The following is a 23,200-nucleotide window of genomic DNA, read 5'->3' as shown; positions in this document are numbered from 1 at the left end:
ACAGCCTCAGGAAATAGTGAGACTCTCTTCAGCCTAGTGAGTTTCTGTTTCAAAATAGAAACAAAATAAAACTGGAAGTGTAGCTCAGAAATAGAATGCCCCAGGCTCAATCCCCAGTAATACACACACATGCACACATGCACAAAAGCAGTTTGTTTTAATCAATATTTTAGTATCACATAGTTATCATTATTTATTTACTATTTTTATAATTAGGTTTTAGTTCATTAAATTTAGGAATGACTATGTAGACTAATTTTTTTAATAGCTAAAGAAAATTGAACCCATGGAGTTCTCAGAAGGAAATGTGCCATCTTTGGACCACATATACACACATACACAGACCACAAACCCTGTGACTTTGATTGCTGATATCTTCTAAGAATCTGGTCTATGTTGCCATGTTTATCTGCCTGCCTACTAAATTCCATTTCAGTGTCTCATGGACACATTAAAAAACCATGTTCAACACTAAAATCCTTATTTCTAGGCCCAGACTTATTCATGGATGTTTGTTTCATTGAATAAAATTATTAGTTCCCTAGATACACAAAGACAAAAATATATAAGCTTCTCTTTCTCCCTGTTCCTCACCTCCAGACATTTTATCAGTCACTAACCGATATCATTCCCCCTCCTTTACTACTGCCACAAGTCTAGGTGACCCTTTATTTCTCTTCTAGGTAGTGGAAGTCATCTCCTACTTTTATTTCTTGTCTCTCTCTTTTTCCCCTTTTCAGTCTATAATCCATTTTGCAGCCATGTTTTCTTAAGTTGTAGTTGCTAATGATAGCTTATGAAGTTTTTGGTTTTTTGGACTCCTACAGCATATTGCTCCCTATGGTCTGATGTTTCCTCCTTATCATTCTCTAATACCTTTCTTCTTTTCATACATTCTTATTGGTCCATCCAGTATTTTTCTCACCTGTTTCATCCTCATCTTCAGATTTTTATACAACCTGTTCCCTTGAGTACCTAGGTCTGGGATCTCCAGCTGCTTTCTTCCCACCCCTGCCCAGCACCGAGGCTTCTGCATGGTGAATTCCTTCCCATCTCACAGGTCTCCTTGTTAGGAGGAGGTCACTTTTTAAGAAGGAGATGTTCCCTGGATCCTCTCCCACCCATGAAAAAGGCCTCCTCTGGGGCCAGTGCAGGCGCTGCCAGAGCATCGTTTTTTTTTTCTTTGTCACATACTTATCATTTTGGGCTGTAATTGTTTATTTAATTGCATATCTTCCTGTTAGTCTGTGTGTCGGTAACCACAGGGATCATATTTTACATATTAGCTAATGTATAAAGCCTGGTGCCTGCCACAAGGTAGGCACTAAGTACATTTTTCTTGAATGATTGAATAAGTAAAATTTTAGAATTCTCCAGTAATATAGCTGCTTTGCATAATACCATTGCTTTGCTATTTCTCCTCTCCTCTCCTCACCTCACACTCCATTTTGGGTAGAAGTGAAGAGCTAAAACTTATTTTTGTGACTCATATATGTAGATGTAACTAGGGACTAATATTTATTTTAGTCCATTATTATGTATTTCAGGCTGGCTTGTTTATTGACAAAGGGGTCAAAACAACCAATTCCAGTGCTGCTGACCCGAGGGAGTACCTCTGTTTGGATAACAGTGCAAGGTAGGGCTGGCTCTTTAAATCACACTCAGGCTTTATCTTGCCAAAGTAGAGCTTTCCAAGTCCAGCACACTGTGCTTTTTTTCTCTGTCAACAAAAACACTTCCTGTGCTGTCCCATGTTCTGAGCCTCGGCATTTATCTTTTTTTTTTTTTTTTTTTTTTTGTGGTGCCGGGAATTAAACTCAGGGGTGTGCTACATGTGAGCTACACTCCTAGCCCTTTTTATTTTTTATTTTGAAACAGGGTCTCACTGAGTTGCTGAGAGTCTCGCTACACTACTGAAGCTGGCTTTGAACCTGCCACCCTCATAAGGCCTTAGCTTCCCAAGTACTGGTATGTGCCACCCTGCCCAGCTGACATTTATTTTTTTGAAATGCCAATAAAGTTGATGCTTTTCCTCTTCTTCATAGTGCTTAATTGATGTCAGAGGAAGTTACAAAAAGAGAAAGAAAAAGAAGAAAGATGTTAAGAACAGTTTCAGATTCGAGAATAGTATGACACATTGAAACACAAATTAAACTAAGATGTTTTCTATAATCCCTTAAAGCCAAAGCATATAGAATGTATCCTTAGTGGTCCGAGTGAAACACTGTACTAAGTGTGTTTCAAAGGGAAAGATCCCAATTTGATGACCAGGCTGTTCTGGTTCAGTCCTTTGTAGCCTCAGATTCATGTCCTAGCCAAGCTCCATGCTGCTGTCCCATGTAACCACACAGTGCATGTGGGATGTGGATTTGCATTTCAGCAGGGTTGTCTTACATGTGGTGTGTGGGCCAAAATAAATAAAATGTCTCAGATGGAAAGGAAATATTCTGGAAAAGATGGTAACTTAAAGTCATAGCCACTGGAAACCATATGCATATTTTTTTTCTGTACCTCAAGTTGATTGGCCAATTTATGGAGTTGGACGGGTGCTAGATATAATGGGCTCTTGATGGACATTGAAGAGATGAATGCGAGACCCAGTTGTTAGTAAGCGAATAAATCAAGAACCACACTGTAGGTTGATGAGTCTGACTTAAGTATGAGGCAGGATACTTGTAATCCATTACTAGGGCATGAGGTCAGGAAAAAACTGGGCAAAGTGTGACTGGTAAATAACTCATCAGGATTCCTCAGGGGCCAATTCAAACATGAAACATTTTAGAGCAATGATGAAATAGCATTTGAAAATCTCAAGAACTCTGGGCATTATTTAAATAAAAATCATACTGGATGCTTCATAGCTAATCAACATATGAAAGGGAAAAATAGGAGGGGTAAAATGAACAAAGTGGATATAGATGAGCACAAATTATGAACCAGGAAGAGATTCAGTAATGAAATCTATGTTAAGCTGGGTGTGGTGGCACATGCCTATACTTCTAGGATTTGGTAGGCTGAAACAGGAGGATTGCAGGTTTGAGGCCTGTCTCAGAAACTTCATGAGGCTCTCAGCAACTTAGTGAGACCCTATTTCAAAATTAAAAATAAAATAGGGCTGAGAATGTAGCTCAGAGGTAGAATGCCCTGAGTTTAGTCCCTAGAACCGTGCATACATACACATGCGCACAAACACACACACACACACACACAAAATCTATGTTAGAAGGTCACTCCTGCTTTTTAAAGAGTTTATTATGATTAGTAGAACTAGTAATATGTACTTTCTTAGGTAAGCGTTGCCTAAAAAAATCCTTAAACAACACAATTGGCTCCTTTTCTTGCTTTAAAAACGATATAATTTGAATATTATATGTGTATATATACATATATGAATATACACACATACATACATATGAATGGATGAATAAATATATTTAGGAATCCATTGATATTTTAATTAGACTTAACCATAAAACTCTAACCATAATGGCTTAAGAAGTTCTTTGCCTGAAGAATATATGTGATGTTATGAAAATTGTAATCTGCCCTCTGCACTCTAGAATTTCTGTTTTATAAATGTAAGCATAATGGTAAGGAATTGGACTCCATTTGGAAGTTGTTGTTGGAAAGAATTGATTATAGAGGAAGAGTAACAAGACATGGCAGCTGTGTTGCATGCATTTAATTTGTATTAACAAACGTACAGAATATGCTGGCCTGTATTCATGCAATCCAGACATGAGGACAAAGGAGAAAAGAGAAATGAGCAATAAACTAGCCTGTGAGTTAGCACCAGGCTCCTGGCATTCAGAAGTTCAGTCTGTTCATCAGGGAAGAAGCTGACTCACCAGTTAATCAGATGAGCCTTTCCTGTGTCTTCAAGATCTGAAATTAGAGGAATACAAAGATGAGAAATTGTAACTCAAGACAGTACTTAACTTGAAATTGGGAGATGTCATCTAAAAGCCGGAAGAACATAACTAAGAAGTCCATTTAAAGCAGAGGGCACTTAGGGGAGGGCGGAGAAGTATGCTGAAGTCACACAGATAGGGATGAAAAACTGGGATAATTAATCCAACTTCTTTATACCAAGTGGGCTATCAAAAGTGGTTAGTGACTAAGTTATATTGATCAGAGCTTCAGAAAAGGTAAAATGGCTACAGCAGGAAATCATTTCTTTTCTTTGTGTGTGTATATGTGGTATTGGAGATTGAATCCTGGGGTGTTCTACTTCTCTGAGCTACACCCACAGCCCTGTTTTATTTTTTATTTTGAAACAGGGTCTCCTTCCTTCTACCTCCGGGCTACACTCCCACGGGGTATACTCCCAGACCTATTTTATACTTTTTTTTTTTAATGTGGAAACAGAGTCTCTTAAGCCAGTGCGGCTGGCTTCGAACCTGTGCGATCCTTCTGTCTCCGCCTCCCAAGCGAGGGGATTACAAGCATGCGCCACCACGCCTGGCTTCAGATATTTTTTTTATGGTACCTTTTAAATTATTTTTGCCTTTGTTTTTTAGAACAATGTGTAGTCTCTTCCCCAGAACTCTTTTATCTGCTTGATGTGCAGAACTATTTGGCACCGAGTGCAAAGCTCGAAGAGTATGTGTTGGATCAAGAGTCAGACACTCTCCCTTGAGTCAGCGCTAGTTACTGTCAGGGCCCTGGGCCACATGCTTGCATATAGTACCCTATATGTTTCCTGCACCATGAGCATTTGCCTGAAACACATACAAAGCTTCTAGAATATCTTAGTCTTCATTCTCCAGCAGCAGCCTGTGATATTTTTGGGATGGGGACTGGATGAGGGCTAATTGGATGATGTGTGCTTGTATATCCTCTCAAGTCTTATATTCCAATGTGATGTATGATTACAATGCACCAATAAAAATAAATTTTAAAAAAAGAAGAGATTAAAAAGTCCACTCATATCACTTCCGGGTTTCAGGCTTCCCTAGACTTCCCGTTGTATTTTGAAAGGAGAATTCCCACCGGCCTCTATCTTACCTTGCTTGCTTCTTTCTCTCCAGACATCTTGCTTGGACTGGAGTCCTGAGATCATGGGCTCCCAACAGCATTTGAACTTGCTGTTCCTTTTTAGAGAGTTATACTCCCATCATACACATGTAGTGAGTACCTACTGTGTGCCAATAAGAATGGTGGTAGCATTATGCCAAGGGGATTTCCTGGCATATGGTATGATGGAAAATTTCCTGGTATGATGGAAAATTTCAACCTGCTGAACTGATTTTTTAAAAAAGCGATCTGGATTTTAAAAATTCTTTTAACTTTGTAAGGTGGTGGGGTGGCCTTAATGGAATTATTTGTGTTGTTAGAGTGGACAGTATTTTTTTTTTTTTTTTCTGTACTGGGGATGAGACCCAGGGGCATTCTACCTCTGAACACCCCCAGCCCTAATTTTTATTTTTTATTTTGAAATAGGGTCTCACTGAGTTGCAAAGGGCCTCACTAAATAGCTGAGGCTGTCCGTGAACCGTGATCCTACTGCCTCAGCCTCTCAAATGCTGGGAATACAAGCGTGCGCCACCACGCCCGGCTAGAGTGAACAGTTTTTGACACCAAGTTTTTTTTTTTGTGTGTGGGGGGGTCTGGGGATGGAACTCAGGGGCATTCAACCTCTGAGATATACCCCCTGCCCTATTTTTAATTCTTTTATTTTGAAACCAGGTCTCACTGAGTCGTGAAGGGCGTCACTAAGTAGCTGAGGCTGTCCATGAACTGCGGTCCTCCGGTCTCAGCCTCCCAAATGCTGGGATTATAAGCGTGTGCCACCATGCCCGGCAACACCAAGTTTTTAACTCTTTCATAAGGCCTTTGTAAGTGCTTTAGAAGGAAAAGGCAGAATTCATTCTTCATAACAAATAAGTCAATTAAATACAATCTATTTTTGAAACCTAAAACATTTCAAGCTAGGTTGTCCTCTATATAAAACATTTAACCAAACACAACTCAAATAATACCATAATTCACATATATGTGTGGCAAAATATACAGTTAATTTATATAATAGTTTGTCAGTGACATGTAATTTAAGAATCTGAAGACATGCTAGATTTCTTAGTGTTGTATGTGTGTGTGTGTGTGTCTGTGTATGTGTGTTAACAAAAATAATTTCTATGCTTATAATGTTCTGCAGTGTACATTTTTTAATCTGATTTTAAAAACTCAGAAGCTCTGAAAGTAGTTCTCTAGAAAGTTATGTGTAAATATAACACTTTTCTTTGAATATTTAAAATACAAATAATTGAGTTGTGTCTTAAGATGTTTTAATTTGTTTGGGCCAAATTTAAGTCCTGTTTCTTGACACTTCAGTTTATTATTCTAAACAAGCAACTTATATTCCTTTTTACTACTTATTAATAAAACAGTGTTCTTTTTAAATACCCAGATTTCGGCCTCATCAGGATGCAGACCCTGACAAGCCACGTGTTGCTGCTGTCATTGACAGGCTCATAGCTTTTAAAAACAATGACCATGGAGCCTGGGTTCGAGGAGGAGACATTACTGTTCAGAATTCAGCGTGGGTATTCTCTGCAGAGTTATAATCTGAGATACTGATATATTTATTTTATTTAATTTATTTATTTTGGGGTACTGGAAGTTTAGCTCAGAAGCATTCTACCTCTGAGCTGCATTCCCAGTCCTATTTTATTTATTTTGAAACAGGGTCTCATTAAGTTGCTGAAGCTGATCTCAAACCTGTGATCCTCCTGTGTCAGCCTCCCAAGTACTGGCATTCCAGGAGTGTACTGCCACATCCGGCTGATGTATTTATTTTAAGAGTTTCTAAATCCAGTAGAATGAAAGTATGGTGGAAGTTCCTAGCATCATATTATGATTATTGTTATTAATAGACAGGGCAAGCTCCGAGGAAGTATGCCAGAGTTAACAGACTGCAAATATTTGGAATCGTCTCATTCTGGTGCTTTTATTGGAACTGGACTTGTCTAGTGACACGCGAGCTTTTTGATGAGATGGAACAGAAACTTGGTATTTAACTTTATATAACAAACATGGCTTCTATCAGAACCCTAAATAAAGAGTTTGAAACTACCTGCATTTTATTTTTCTTTCTCTTGGAAACTTCTTAAAGTTTTTCTGAGTTTTCTTCTATTGCCATTCAAAACAACGGATGTATAATTCCACCTTAATCTTTTGACATATTTCTTACCGTGACTCAGGCAGGAAGCATCTCACTTCTTTTTCTTTCCACTTGTATAGAGAGAGCCTGTGATACACGTTGAGCTAACATTTGGTGTTCAGCAGTGTAAAAAAAAGCTTTTGATTTTTTTCCCCATGCACTGACCACTAGCTTCTTGGCATTTCAATCATCATCCAAAAAAAAAAATCAATACTCTGTTGACTCTGTAGAAATGGCTTAGGTGTTATATTAAAATTTTTTGAAGAGAATTTCATGATTTAATTGTTTCTAAAAAGTAATTCTAGAAATAACAACCTTAGCACCTTACATGCTGCTTACTGTGTTGAGGCACTGTACCATATACTTGAAATTATTTAGGATGTTTACTGCTCTCAAGAATTCTGTGAGAGCCAGACATGGTGGTGCATGCCTGTACAGTACGTCCAGTGCCTGGGAAGCTGAGAAAGGAGGATTACAGGTTGAAGGATAGCCTCAGCAAGTAGTGAGACTCTCAGCAACCCAGTGAGACCTTGTTTCCAAATAAGAAATAAAATCAGCTGGAGGTTGTAGCTCAGAGGTAGAATGCCCCTGGGTTCAATCCCCAGGACCTCCCCCTGCTATACACACAAAGAAAAATTTTCTGTGAGGAAGGTTATATTATGATTTTAACTTAGAGATGAAAAAGTAGAGGGAAAAGAGGCTGGGCAACTGGCCAGGGTCACACTGCTAGTAAGGGTAGAGCCAGAATTTGAGGTGGGCGCCCTCGCCGCAGTGTGTACTCTGCTTCGGTTGTTGTGAGGTTAAAGTCTGTGTGGTTGGAGAAAGTGTGGTCGGAACCTCCTGCATTTCACAGTTGAATGTAGAGTTACCTCGTATTGGATGTAATTAAAATGCTCTCTTTTCTCTAACAGATTTGCAGACAATGGAATAGGACTGACCTTTGCCAGGTTTGTAGTTGCTTAAAAATACTTACTTGATTATTTTAAAGCTATCAGGTAAAACTACTCTTGTTTTTTTTTGTTGTTGTTGTTATTTAAGAGGGTAGATAACATACAGGATTGTTTTATTATTTATTAGCATTAAAAAAAAATTGGCATCCTTTTCCTGATACCACTAGAGGGCCAAAAACACACATTTTTATTGACTAACTGAAATTGTACCAAAGCAGTAGGTTAATTTGGCTGGAATTCCAGAGAAGCACAAGCTGATCGTTATTTTTGCTTGGAAGAAAACAGGTAAGACTTAGACTAAAGTTTTTAAAAAGTAGGCTCTAAAAGAGAAACAGAAGGAGAAAACCAAAGCCAGCATTTTTTCCTTAGAAGCTGCCTTAATTTAGCAATACTTTTATAAATTTAATTTTTTTTTAATGTGTGTGGTACCGAGGATAGAACCAAGGGTTTTCTACCTCTGATCTGTACCTTCAGCCTTATTTTGTTTTTATTTTTAAACAAGGTCTCACTAAGTTGCCATCTACCTTGCTAAGTTGTTGAGGCTGGCCTTAAAACACCATCTTCCTGTCTCAGCCTCCAAATACTGGGATTACGAGTGAGTACCACCACTCCTGGCTTGAGCAATAATCTTCAGGAAGCAAACTTTTTGTGCTAGATATTTTTCTCTGGTTGATACTTACTCTAATTGTCCTGTTAAACATGCTGGTCGTTCAGTTGTGTCCTGGGCAAATTCACTGATTTGATGTACTGTTGCTTGAGACTGATCAGTTGTGGCTACCGAATTGGTGTCATTTGTTTATATGTAATTTGCAAATCTCTTACTAATTTATGAGGTATTTCCACCATTGAAAGGAAATTTCTGAAGATTGGATAATGTGTATTGGAAAAGGGTATTGACATTAAAGAAAGTTATCTCAGCTGGGCGTGGTGGCACACACTTGTAGTTCCAGTACATAGGAGACTGAGATAAGAGGATAGGAGGTTTGTGGCCAGCCTCAGCTACTTAATAAGGCTCTCTGCAACTTAGAGAGACCCTGTTTCTAAATAAGGAGTTAAAAATAGAGCTGGGACTGTAGCTCAGAGAATTCTCTTGGGTTCATTCCCCAGTACTACACACACATACAAAAAACAGACAAAACATTTTTGCTTTTTAAGTTAATTTTCTTTCTTTTGGAAGTTAAATTTACATTTCCTAGAGAAGTGTGGCCAATGACTATCCTAATTTTAACAGTGATGGAAGCTTCCCAAGTGATGAAGGGTCCAGCCAGGTGGTATCCGAATCTCTCTTTGTTGGGGAGAGCAGGAATTATGGTTTTCATGGTGGTCAGAACAAGTATATGGGCACTGGAGGAATAGACCAGAAGATTCGGACGTTACCCAGGAACAGGTAAGCATTCCTGGTAGTTGAGCATTAAATTTAAGTAATAAGGAAGAACCTAACTCTCAAGAAAGGTTCTGTAATAATCCTAGGTGGATCAGCTTCTACTGTGACTCTTTTTCCTAATATTCTTCTTCTCACTGTGTATATTAACTTCATCAAATTTAACATATTCATTAGTAACCATTTCATAGTTTTCACTATCAATTTTATAACAAAGAAGCCCATCTTGTTTTTTATTCCTTACATAAGACCTTATATAAGCTAGGGTGGTTTTTCTTCATTTTTTTCATCCTTGAGACATAGAAAGTTGCCAAACCATAAACTATGACATTAGGTCAGTTTTCCCTCAGTTTATGATGTTTTCTTCAGAAATAGCTCCTGGAAAAAGGAAATTACCTACTGAAAAGAGTCCTAGAAAAATGAGAATTGATTGATGCCAAAGCTGACTCAGATCCCAAGCCCAGCTGTGTAATTAGCTGTGTTTTAGATGTCACAGGAGATGGGGTAGACTGTTGGCATGTTTTGTCATAATCACAGAGTCACTAAGATAGCATTTAGCACTAGAAAGATTCCTCAGAGCTTTTAGTGAACTATTACTAATTTATCTATACCTCAGCTCTGAGACACAGTTTGGAATTGTCCTCATTTTGCTTATGAGAAAAATCTGGTAGAGAAAAATGAATTGTGTCCTAAAGCCGGTGCCATGGTTTCTCAGGCCTGCCTTCTGTGCCCCTGCCCTGTCATGGTGACACTGTGTTATTGTTTTCTCAGTGGTAGGGATCAAGCCCGGGGAGAGCAGAAGCTTGGCCCACACTTGGCTACTGAGCTACCTCTCTGTGGCACTAGACCTTGTGGAATATTGACCATCGGTCTATGCTGCATTCTGTATAGAAAGAACTGTTAGGCCCTGGAAACCACTGGGAAAAGAACGTCGTGTGTTTCTAATAGCTAATATTTATCAAATACTTAGGATGTACCAGGCCCTGTTCTAAACACTTAATATTCATAGAATCCTCACAAAGCTCAGTGATGTGGGACTGATAACCTCCTCTTTTACAGATGAGTAACTTACTAAAGTAGTGGAAGTCAGACTCAAACCCAGTTTGTTTGGCTTCAAAGCTGTGCTTTTCTTACTTAGGCTGTAACTGCCTCTCCTAATGGTATAGATTAAAAAAATATCAAGCTGTGTTCATTGGGGAAGGGATAGCAGAGAGATGGTAAGCAATTCAGTTTCAGTCTTTTTCTTTTATATTGACCTCCAGTTTGATATCAAAATGCTCATTTTTTTTAACTAAGAAGATTTTTCCAAAACAAAAATTTCTCATGAATTAATGGATCTGGTTTTTATTATGCTGTATCTTTGCAATCTTATGAGGGAGAATCATTTTGAGTTATATGCTCAGAAATACAGCACGATATATAGATTTGCAAAACCAGGCTATTGGTGTGATATTCTTGGTAGTGTATGTGCTTTTGTTATAAAATATTGCCACAATGTAAACTAATTAGTTGCTGTAGAAGTCCTCTGCAATGCTAGTGACAAATAGAGAAACCTAAGGAATTTAGAACATTATAGGACTTGTACATTAATTCTGGCTAGTGATTTAGAATTAGTAGGCTAAGGAGAAAGGAGGAAAATGAATACAATAAAATTTTCAATCTAGCTAGCTCTTTTGGGGACTTATCAAGTTTTGGGGACTTAGGCTTTTATACTTTAAAGTATATTACTTGGGCTGGGCATGAAGATACACACCTGTAATCCCAGCAACTGAGAAGGCTGAGGCAGGAGGGTCATAAGTTTACAGCCAGCCTGAGCTACCTAGCAAGACCTTGTCTCAAAATAAAAGGGCCTGGGGATGTAGCTCAGTCATAGAGCACTCCTAGGTTCAATTCCCAGTACTGCAATACAAGCAAAACAAAACATTAAGTACATCATTTCCCTTTTTACCATGATGTAATGGCTGCAGAGAAGGTTTTCCTTGCTTCAGCACAGATCTTTCAGTGCTGCGGATCTAACCCAGGGCCTCATCACACTATATTAAGTGTTCTACCACTGAACTACACCCCACTCCTCAATGAAACATCTTAACTGAGTTGATTCAAGAAAGTCGCCTCAGCCAGGCGTGGTGGCGCACGCTTGTAATCCCCGCGCTTGGGAGGCAGAGACAGGAGGATTGTGCAGGTTCGAAGCCAGCCACGCGATGGTTTAGGAGACCCTGTTTCCAAATAAAAATATAAAATAGGTCTGGGAGTGTAGCCCGGAGGTTGAAGGGCTTCCAGTACCACCAAAAAAAAGAAAGTCACCTCTTCAGAGGGGTCTTTGTTCTATTCCAAACTAGCATCTCAGCTGGGTGTGGTGGTGTATGCTTGTAATCTCAGTACTTGGGAAGCTAAGACAGAAGGATTGTAAGTTTGAGAACAGCTTCTGCATTGTAGCTAGACTCTCAGCAACCTAGTGAGAATTTGTTTAGAAGAAATTTTTAAAAAGGCTGGGAGTGTGGCTCAGTGGTAGAATGCCCCTGGGTTTAGTATCTAGTACCAAAACAAACAAACAAACAACAGTAACAAGAAGTAGCAACTCTCTTCCTATCCAATCTATTGTATTAGTATGCCTTATTATCTCCATAGCACTAATCTGAAGTTTTTGTGTTTGTCATTCCCACTATAGTATATATTGCATTCCATTAGGGATCTTTTCTTGGTTACCATGGTATCCTCAAGTTGTGCTTAACCCTTAAAGATAAGTAGCAGATTTTAAAAACAAGTAAGTGCTGTTAAGGAGACAGGTCCACCCATGCACATTTAACAAAATCTTGTATTTTAACAGGACATTCCCAATTCGAGGTTTTCAGATTTACGACGGGCCCATTCATCTCACCAGGAGCACTTTCAAAAAATATGTGCCAACTCCAGATAGGTACAGCAGTGCAATTGGCTTCCTCATGAAGAATGCATGGCAGATAACCCCCAGGAACAACATCTCCCTCGTCCAGTTTGGTCCTCAGGTAAGGGTATCCTTATGGTTCCTATGTAGTACCTGCTTATCCTTATGGTTCCTATGGAGTGCCTGTGTATTCTCATGGTTCCTGGGCAGTACCTGTGCTGGGAGAAGAAACACATTCCTAAGCACAAAAGCACAAAGGATTCACAGCAAATCTGTGACAGGCAAAAGGGATGTTTCTACCAGCATCTCCTAAACCCCTGTGCTCTGTCTCAATGAGTTCAAATGAGAACAGGAGTCCTACGTAACTTGGGGTGTTTTTGACATTTGAATGATATCTTTAACAGGAAAGTGACTTGAAGTGATAGGGGAAGGACTGACACAGGAACAAGAAGACCTATGATTTTGGCAAAGTCGGTGTAATAAGTTGGGAGGGTAGCCCATCTGCACTAAGAGATTTGGGTCCTACTGGATATTTTACTTGGGGCTGTTTTGGGAACTGGAAGATTAAAAATTGGGAATGAAAAGAAATACTGGGGAAGTCTGATGAAAACTGAGGTTCTGATATAAAATGTTAGATGGTTTATCAAGATTATGAAAAAGAGAAATTCCGGGAAGATGGCGACCGAGAAAAGCAGGGCTTAAGAGCCCCGCTAACAACCAATCTCCATTACCACAAAATCAGCGCCTTTCATAGCCAGAAAACACCATCACCAGAGAAACAAAAAAATCACCAGCTCCAGAGAGAAAGCGGACTGAGAACAGAGCTCAGAGCCACAGAGGAGATACAACGGCCTCACACCTGAGGACGCGGCAGCAGCGCCATACTGCCGGCGGCAGCGGTGAGTTCACCAGACGGCTACAGCAAGCCAAGGTGAGCCCCTGCGGAACAGCCAGGCGGGATTTCTCGCTGCAGGTAAAATCTAAAGTTCCCAGTGGTTGAGCTCAGCACACGCTGCAGGGATTCAGAGTGGAAATCAAAACCAAGAAGAAATACGCCAGCCTCACGGCCGAGGGCGTAGCAGCGGCGCCATATTGCCACCGGCGGCAGCAGCAGAGAATTCACCGAATCCAGTACAGCTACATCTGCGTACTCAAGAACAGTGAGTCAAATTGCAGGCCACAGAGGAGAAATCCCAGTACTGTACTCCCTGGGACTTGACCCAGTGGGAGAGGGGCGGTGGCAGAGATATCACACCATAGGAGAACGTGCAACCTGGCACCCCCCACAGTCTAAAGCAGCCTCTATCCACTCCCGGGGTCGGAGACTCTGTGATACAACCCAGTAAAGGAGTAGTGGGGTCTGAGATACTACTGACTCGAGATCCAGAACACCTTAAGTGAAGTCATAGTGACCCAAGGGAAGAACCCAGAGAAGGCACAAACTTCCGAAATCATGGGAAAGAGGAATAATACTAGAGCAATGAATGCCCACAACCCCACAACATCAGAACCCGATAAAACAGAAAATCAGAGATTTCTAGAAGATCAAATCAGGAAAATAACTGTAGAAATAATAGAGGTGCTTCGAAAAGAACTCAGAGAGAGCCAAAAAGAGATAAAGGATGCAATTAATGAAGTAAAGGCCTCAATTCAAAGCACAAACAACCGATTAGACCACATGGAGAACAGAATCTCGCTCTTAGAAGATGATCATTCCAAAAATGAACGCATAGTTTCTAATCTAGAAAAAAATATCCGACAGTAGGAATCTGATATTGAAGAAATATGGGCCCATTTTAAGAGAGCTAACCTAAGAATAATTGGAATAGAGGAGGGAAAAGAAAGTGAAACCAAAGGGATCAACAATCTCCTCAAGGAAGTAATAGCAGAAAATTTTCCAAACATAGAGCAAGAGGTTGATACACAGGTCCAGGAAACTTATAGAACTCCCTTTAGACAGGATCGGAGAAGAGGATCCCCACGCCGCATAATTGTCAAAATGACCAATGTGGAAGCCAAGCAGAGAATCTTAAAGGCAACAAAAACAAAGGGCCAAGTGACATTCAGAGGCAAACCAATTAGAATCACTCCAGACTTCCCAAATCAAGTCATGAGAGCCAGAAGGGCTTGGAGTAACATATTCCAAACTCTGAAAGAAAACAACTTCCAGCCAAAAATTTCCTACCCAGCAAAACTTTCTATCAAATTAGATGGAGAAATAAGAAGCTTCCATGACAAACAGAAACTGAAGGAATTTATGTCTTCAAAACCAGCACTAGAGAAAATACTCAAAGAGATTAACTACAAAGAAGAAATAGGTAACACACACCAGAACCAGAGAAATAAGATTTTCCATCCAGCAGACACCTAAGATTGGTTATCTGTGGAGATTCATTATTTATGTTAGTCTTTTACCTATCTCTAAATTGTATTGTTTGCCTTTATTGTTAATTTTTAGGATTTCTAGTTGGAATATTAATATACCTTCAGATAAAGCATTTGGAAATATTTTATCCCATTCTATTAGTAACTTTTAACTCTGTTTACATTGTCTTTGGATATACAATATATATTTTTTTATTTTTTAGGGAGTTTGTATACTCTTCTGTTGCCTGTGCCATTGAAATCATATCCAAGAAATCACTGCCAATTTCAATGTTGTGAGGTTTTATGACCCAGATTTTCTCCTAAAAGTTTATAGTCTTAAGACTTATATTTAGGTCTTTTATCTATTTTGAGTTAATATTTGTATATGGGATTATGTAAGGGTCCAACTTTATTCTTTTCCATGTAATTATTATGTTTCAACAATATTTAGTTAAAAGATTATTATTTCCACCACCAAATGTTCGTGGAAACCTTGTCAAAAATAACTTGACAATATAGGGAAGAATTTAGCTCTAGGCTTGTATTTAACTCCAATGGTTTATATATCTGCCTTTAGAACAGTACTACACTGTTTCAATTATTGTAGCTTTATATGGTTTGAAATCAGAAAATATATATCTTCTAGCTTTGTTCTTTTTCAAGATTGTTGTGGGTATCTAGAGTCCATATTCCATATTAGGATAGATTTTTTTTCTGAAAAATAAATATATAAATATATGATAGTTTCACCAAAAAAAATATAGAAAAAAATATTCTCTGGTAAGAAAGAAAGTAAAAAGAAATATTGAAATGTTATCTTTAAGTCATCAAAAGCTTGGTATCAGACAAATGAAACTGTTATGTGAGATTATCATTTTTAAGTTTGGATAAATTGCTATAATACTAGATGTCAACCACTAAGCCAAGCATGGGAGGGAGGGATGGGGAGAAAATGGGGTGGGGATCGGGTGGGGGCTGACTGGGCGATGTGTGCATGTATGTCTACAAAAGTTTGTATCCCACTATGATGTATGAATACAGTGCACCAATAAAAAATTAAAAAAAAAGATTATGAAAAAGACTTTGAAATGATTATTTATCTTCTTCGCTGTGGTGAAAGCTCAGCCTAGCATATCCAGCCTGATCATACCCAGTGATTTCACTATCTTGCCAGTTCCGTGACAGCAGTGATGGGAGAGGGACAGAGCCTCAGGCCCCAGCTCCCTGCTCCCACCAGCAGTCCAGACTAGAAGAGAGCTCATGGTTCCTGAGTTCAAAATAGAGCATGAGGCTTATCAAAGTTCATATGTTTTTTAGAACAGCGGAGGCATGGAGCTAAGGCATTGGTACAAAGTGGGGGTGTCCATTTGGTGGTTTGGTTTTCTTTCAGGCCACACGACACCAGGGGATGTGTTGGGCTGGACTATTGGATGGCTTCCCACATAAGCACAAGGCAAGGGTTGTTAGTTTTTGGTTTGTAGTGCTGGAGATTGAACCCAGGGCCTCACTAGGCAAGTGCTGTACTCCTGAGCTACAGTATCCAGTCCTTTATGATGGATCTCAAATCACCTCTCCAGTGTGGAGATTGGCTATGGTTGCTGCTCATGTGGCCTTCCCACAGCTCTATATACATAGAATTTAGTGACCACTGATGTGGTCACTCTGAGAAACGGTTGGTTAAATGCTACATTTGTTTTAAGAGTCCTGATACTCTAACACATATTATTTCAGTCCAGGGTATTCAGCCAGCCTGGAATTTTTTATGTGGGGGTGCTCTGGGAGGAGTTTATAAAGAGAACAGTTTGCAAACTACTTAAAAAAGTGGAAACTATGCTAGTAATTTTTCTCAGAACCATAGGAGGCACAAGGGAAAAGAGAAAATGATAGAGCTAAGCACTTGGAGCCACTTGGCCACAGACGTGACTGTTTTCCATTGAGTTGCTTATCATTTAACTGTTCTGCTGATCTGCAAACAGCCCTAGGTGATAAGTGCATAAAAGCACATTAGAGTTGTGTTTGTGTGGCTTGAACATGGTTAGTAATTTTCTGCTAATAAGAAGCAGTTAAAGACTATAAACTGTGTCACCTGCAGCCTGCTTCACAGGTGGGTATTGTGTGTTTAGTAAAGGCTTTAAATTAACTCTAACAGAGATGAAAATTATTGAGTTGGGCATGGTCTGTGTGGAGGAGAGACAGCTTCGTAAACTTTTCAGCAGATTCCAGTGAGTTCCATACTAACCCAGCTGTACTAAGCCAATGCTTACATGGTATATTAATTTTTTTGGTTCTTGTTGTTTTATTTTTTAAAATATATTTATTGGTGCATTATAGTGTCACATCATAATGTTATTCATAGTGATATTGACATACATGCACACAGCACCTGGTGAATTTTCCCTTCATTACCTCCCCCTGCCCCCTTCTCCATTCAAGACATGGAGATGGGCATTGGTATGGTTTTTTTCAGTCATTAACTAAAGATTAGTAGCAATTAACTAAAGCTTTTGAAGTGAAATAAAATAATTAGGTTTGAAAATATATGTCTAATAGATTTTTATATGAGGTATGGTTTACATACAGGAAAGTGCACAAATCTTACATTTATAATTTATGATTTTTGACAACTATATAGCCCCTCTTCTCACATTTTAGTTTCTCTTACCATAGATTAGTTTTGCCAGAACGGGTTATAGTTTTTAAATGAAATAAAAGCAATAAAAACAAAAAAGAGGCTTGACATTTGCCAGATGAACTCTAAGAATTTAGACATCTTTTCCCTCAAGCATGTTATTAAGGGAGTAGAAAGCTCTGTTGGACTGGGGGCCGCAGTTGACACCAGGGCACTGTGCAGCTGGGTCCTCGCGAGGGGCGCTGACGGAGATGGCGGGAGCCCTCACTTTGCGATGTCCTTGTTGTCACTTCTGCCAGGTCTCTCTGAATGTCTTCTTTGGAAAGCCTGGCCCCTGGTTTGAAGATTGTGAGCTGGACGGTGATAAGAACTCCATATTCCATGACGTTGATGGCTCCGTGACAGGATACAAGGACACTTACGTGGGACGGATGGACAACTACCTGATCCGCCATCCGAACTGCGTCAACGTTACCAAGTGGAATGCGGTGGTCTGCAGTGGGAGCTACGCCCAGGTAGGCCCAGAGGCAGTTTGGTGCCTGAGCCCTTCCAGCTTCTGCGAGGAGGTCAGTTCCTCCGTGTAAGTGGCGCTTTCCCAAGCATCATGTTTCTTTAAGAAAGAGAGAAGAGTTTTATTGAATGTTCCCCCACCCAAACCAGTTTCCTCCCTCATTCCTCCGTTCTCCTGCCCTCAGCTTCCCCCTCGTCCCGTTTCCCTGTCCCTGTCTCGCTCCTCATTTCTCTCAGGCCCTTTTGCTTCCCGTTTCTCTCTGGCTTCCACATATGACAGAAAACATGCAGCCTTTGACATGCCGAGGCTGGCTCATCTCACGTAGCCTATTTTCTAGTTCCATCCATTTTCCTGAAAATGGCATTATGCTGTTCTTTATGGCTGAGTAAAATATCATGGTGTGTACACACCACATTTTCTTTATCCAGTCATCTGTTGAGGAGACCTACGTTGGAGAACCAACCTACCTTTCTTTCTTTCTTTCTTTCTTTCTTTCTTTCTTTCTTTCTTTCCTTCCTTCTTTCTTTTTTTTCTTTCTTTCTTTCCTTTTTTCCTTTCTTGTAGGATTCTACCTCTGAGTTATACCCCCAGCCCTATTTTTTATTCTTTATTTTGAAACAAGGTCTCACTAAATTTGCAGAAGGCCTCACAAAGTAGCTGAGGCTGTTGGCAAACCCAGATCCTCCTATCTCAGCCTCCCAAGTGCTAGGATTACAAGCATACACTTCCACACCCAGCTAAAAGAACCTGTGTTTCTTGACTCAACACTTTCTTGCCACACTCCATCTGTGTTCTCTGAGAGGGGAGTTGAGGGCCATCATCTCTACTTAGAGAATCTGACTTTGGAAGCAAATAGCAATAGATCTCAGAGAAAGTGAGATATTCTTAGGGAAGGAGCTGGGAATTGAAAGTGAATGGACAAGGAAGGACTCCAAGAAAATTCTTATAACTATATTACGATATCATGTCTATAGAAATATAAAGGAGAAGGTACAAAGTAGGGAACACCTCCTTGAAATCATTAAGCTCCTGGGCATGGTGGCCCACACTTGTAATTCCAGTATTAGGAGGCTGAGACAGGAGGATTGAAGGTTCTTGGCCAGCCTCAGCTACTTAGTGAGGTTCTCTGCAACTTAGTGAGACCCTGTTTCAAAATAAAGAATATAAAATAGAGCTAAGGGTGTAGCTCAGAGGTAGAGTTAGATAAAGAATAATTAAGTTGGTGTGTGTACTAACTGGATGTCTAGTGTCAGAGGCTAACTTAATTTAGGAGGTGGTACATACACTTTAAAATAGACTCTGGAGCAAGACTGCTTGGGGTTCAGTTCCAGGCATTGTTATTTCCTAAAATGTGAGTTGGACAAGTTAAAAGCAGCCTGTGAGCCCGGTGTGGTGGCACACGCTTGTAATCACAGCATTTGGGAGGCTGAGACGGGAGGATCGTGGTTCACAGACAGCCTCAGCTACTTAGGCCTTCTGCAACTCAGTGAGACCCGGTTTCAAAATAAAGAATAAAAAATAGGGCAGGGGGTGTAGCTCAGAGGTTGAATGCCCCTGGGTTCCATCCTTAGACCTGAAAAATAAATAAATAAATAAATAAATAAATAAATAAAAATAAAAGCAGCCTGTGCCTAATGAAGACCGGATAGTTCCTCTCTTGCGAGGCAGTGGTGATGGAGAATGCATGCCTCTTTGGAAAGCAGTTAGTGTGCGGCCTTGCTCATGGCGTGAAGTGCCTGCTGCCATCAGTACTACTGAGAAGCAGGGCTTTAATTTGCAAAGGTTTTTTAACAGATTTGAATGGATGGAAGAGACTACAACATCATGGTGCCAATTGCCTAGAATTTTGAGGAGAGTAGATTCCCCCTCCCCCATATTTTAGGCAATGAAAGGGTAGGATTTAATAACCGACCTTTAGGGGAGGCAAAAGAATGAAGGAGAGGAGAGAGCAGAGAGAGGAAAATTAGAGGAAGAGCAAAGGGTCCTCCAGGTGGAATTGGGCTCCGAGAGCCCCAAAGGCAGGGAGCCAGCTCCCTTCTTGATTTGCCGCTATCTGCTCTGATCTGCAGCATGGGTAGTCCTGGGAAGGACTAGTCCTGTGATCTCTCCCCTCTGCGGACACCCTTTGCCTGTCAAGGGTGCATTTGTGGAACCCTGCTTGTCACTTTTCTGATGCCCCTGAGTTTAATACAGTTTCTATCACTGTAGCTTTCTGAATTGCAGCATCTTTTTTTTTTTTTTTTTTTTTGGTGGTGGTGGTACTGGGGTTCCTGGAAACCTTCTACCTCCGGGCTACACTCCCAGACCTATTTTATTTTGGAAACAGGGTCTCTTAAGCCAGCGTGGCTGGGTTTGAACCTGTGTAATCCTCCTGCTTGGGAGGCGGACTCCCAAGCGCGGGGATTACAAGCGTGCGCCACCACGCCCGGCTGAATTGCAGTGTCTTAAGTGGAATTTTTCTTACTCTTTGAATCATGACTGTTAAAGAATGTTACTCTTAAATTTTAAAGACATAAAACATTTTAGTTTCTTATCTGTAGACAAGACAGAGGGCTTATAAGGGATACAGACTAGACAGTGTTTCTCATTTATTTTAATGGTGTATTAGCTTCTTTGTTGTGGGATTTCTCATTTCCATGAGGTAGAAAAACAAAGTAATATATGACTTAAGTCCTATAGGGACAAGGAGGGGAAAGAAAGTTAACTACAGTATAATAAAGAAGAAAAGAATGTGCTTTTAAATGTGATTTTTTCACTCTTTGTTCTTAATCAGAATTGACCCTGCTCCAAATTAAGCTTACCCATTAAAACTTCGGACTCTATGGACATTTTAGAACTAAAGCAAAAAACAAAAGTAAAAAAGCCTTTAATTTTTGGGGGTGGGACTATTAGGGATTAAATCTAGGAACATTCTACCTTTGAGCTATACCCTTGATCCTTTTTTGAAATAGGGTCTCACTAAGTTGTAGAAGCTTTCTTTAAACCTGCGATCCTCCTGTCTGAGCTTCCCAAGTACTGGCATACCAGCATGAGCCCCATGCCCTGCCTGTAAATATTTTTAAGTGGACTCTCTGCCCTTTGCTATCCTGAGAGATGAAGATGCTCAGAAGGAAAGGTGGTGCCAGAGGTTGCATTTGCTGTCTCAGGCAGCCTTCAAGCAAGGGTGGGGATGTACAAGTCTGTTTTATTATCACAAGTTAAATATATATTAAGAAAATAATATATAACATATATTATGATATACACAAATAATATAATGTATAAAATATGTATTTAAATGAGGATGAAGTATCAAAAGTATGTTTCTTACCTCTGGGTTTTTTTTTTTTTTTTTTTTTTTGAGGTGATGAAGATGGAACCCAGGGGCATTTTACTTCTGAGCTACACCTGCAGCTTTATTTTTAATTTTGAAACAGGGTGTCACTAAGTTGCTGAGGCTGGCCGTGAACCTGTGATCCTCCTGTTTCAGCATCCCCAAATACTGATATTACAAGCAGGCACCACCATACCCTGCTTCCTATCTGTTTAATCTGTAAGTAGTGTCGGTAGAGAAGAGAATTAAGATAGTGAAATGAAGATGAGAGTTATGAAGATGTTTTGGGTCATAGGACATGTAATCAAAAGATTTATACGAGCAGCACTAGAAATGGCAGAGAGTGGCATAGAAGCAAGCAAAGTCAGTACCTCTGGAGGATTTAGTTACTGGATACTATTTGTGTTAGGAAATTGTTCTGCGGTTTGTCCTTTGGGGGACACGTCTGCAGAAGGTTTTGTTTTGGCATGAAAAGTGTCTCAAATGCTACTGGAATAAATTCAGGACTTTCAAATTTGTCTCAGCTTAATATGTTTTTCCAGTTGCTACAGAGCACTTTATAACTTTTGAATGGGTAAAAAATGATTTCTTGGGCTAATGCAGGTCATGGAAAATTGAAAGCAAAAGCCCTAAGATATATAAATTTTCCATCCCTTGGTTCAGAGGAAAGTCTCTGAGAGTTGAGTAAAGGATATCAGTTTTCACATTAGTTTGCTAATTTTCTTGTGTGATCTTCAGATTGAGGGGTTTCATTGACAGGCTGCATAAGCCGCAGCAGTTTCATATTCTGATGAATAAGCTGGCCCAAGGTGGTGGAATCGGTGATGAAGATCTTGGCTAGCAGGAGGTGGGGTCTGTTTTTATCAAGTCTGGTCTAAGCAGATTGCATTGCAAGTGTGACCTAGGATATGCTTGTCTGCTGCTCATCCAGTCTGGTACAGATCACAGAATCTGTACCAAAGTAGAAACACTTCAGCCAGGCGTGTGGCGCATGCTTGTAATTCTAGCATTTGGGAGGCTGAGACAGGAGGATTGCAGTTTGAAGAGAGCCTCAGCTCCTACTTAGTGAGGCCCTTTGCAACTCAGTGAAACCCTGTTTCAAAAAATAAAGGATAAAAAATAGGGCTGGGGGTATAGCTCAGAGGTAGAATGCCCCTGGGTTCTATCCCCAGTACCTCAAAAAAGAAAAAAACAAAGCAGAGAAACTTGACTTTGGAAAAGTTTTAGTTATTTAAACTTCCATTGAACTCTTCATTTTCTTTTGAAGGTCTACGTACAGACATGGAGCACGCAGAATCTTAGTATGACCATCACGCGTGATGAGTATCCATCCCACCCAATGGTGCTGCGGGGAATTAACCAGAGGTCTGCCTTCCCCCAGTACCAGCCTGTGATCATGCTGGAGAAGGGCTATACCATCCACTGGAATGGGCCAGCGCCTCGGACCACTTTCCTGTACCTTGTCAACTTCAACAAGTATGTTTCCATTACTGTCAGTCCGAACTGTTGAGCAAGTAGTGACATAGCAGAGAAAAGGAAGAACAAATCTCTTTCCTAGCAGGAATGCCAATTTCATGCACTTTGCTCCTCTTGTGGAGAGGCTGTGCATTTTGGGTTGATGGAATTAAGATATTGGGCCTGCCATTTAAAGCCTCTCTCTCTCTCTCTCTCTCTCTCTCTGGTAATTTAGTTTGTTTTTGAATAATTTTAATGCATTGCAACTATACAACATGATGAGTTCAAAGTGATACCTCCATATAGGCACATGTCACATGATATAGATCCCTCCGGATGCCACCCCGCTCTCCCTCCTTATGTTGGTGAGACTGGTATTGATGCCTTCATATATGACCCTTGTTTACGGCAGTCAGCAGAGGCTTTAGAGAGGCCCGAGAATGAGTTTTCTGATTGTAGACCATAATGAGCCCACCTTCCATGATGCAACCCCAAGGACGTGTCCCCATCTCAAGCCCAGGTGTGTTACACTCAGAATAACAGAGTCC

The 23,200-nt window shown here is 40.1% G+C and overlaps 1 protein-coding gene across 2 annotated transcripts in view; it reads left to right on the top strand.

Annotated features, from left to right (window-relative positions):
• The window catches only part of CEMIP2 (cell migration inducing hyaluronidase 2), a gene marked incomplete at both ends in the record, with an annotated part of 75,322 nt that overhangs the window by 28,292 nt on the left and 23,830 nt on the right, over window positions 1-23,200 (top strand). For both annotated transcript variants that reach the window (XM_080709111.1, XM_080709110.1), the window contains 7 exons: window positions 1,548-1,636; window positions 6,410-6,541; window positions 8,074-8,109; window positions 9,344-9,499; window positions 12,321-12,498; window positions 17,673-17,888; window positions 22,465-22,673. In XM_080709111.1, coding sequence (XP_080565237.1) covers window positions 1,548-1,636; window positions 6,410-6,541; window positions 8,074-8,109; window positions 9,344-9,499; window positions 12,321-12,498; window positions 17,673-17,888; window positions 22,465-22,673 — 1,016 coding nt within the window. The remainder of the gene's footprint in view (window positions 1-1,547; window positions 1,637-6,409; window positions 6,542-8,073; window positions 8,110-9,343; window positions 9,500-12,320; window positions 12,499-17,672; window positions 17,889-22,464; window positions 22,674-23,200) is intronic.

The sequence above is a fragment of the Muscardinus avellanarius genome, assembly GCF_963383645.1.
Source record: "Muscardinus avellanarius genome assembly, chromosome: 13".
Lineage (NCBI taxonomy): Eukaryota > Metazoa > Chordata > Mammalia > Rodentia > Gliridae > Muscardinus > Muscardinus avellanarius.
The sequence above is the reverse complement of the archived record's forward strand: the minus strand, read 5'-3'. Positions and strand labels throughout refer to the sequence as shown.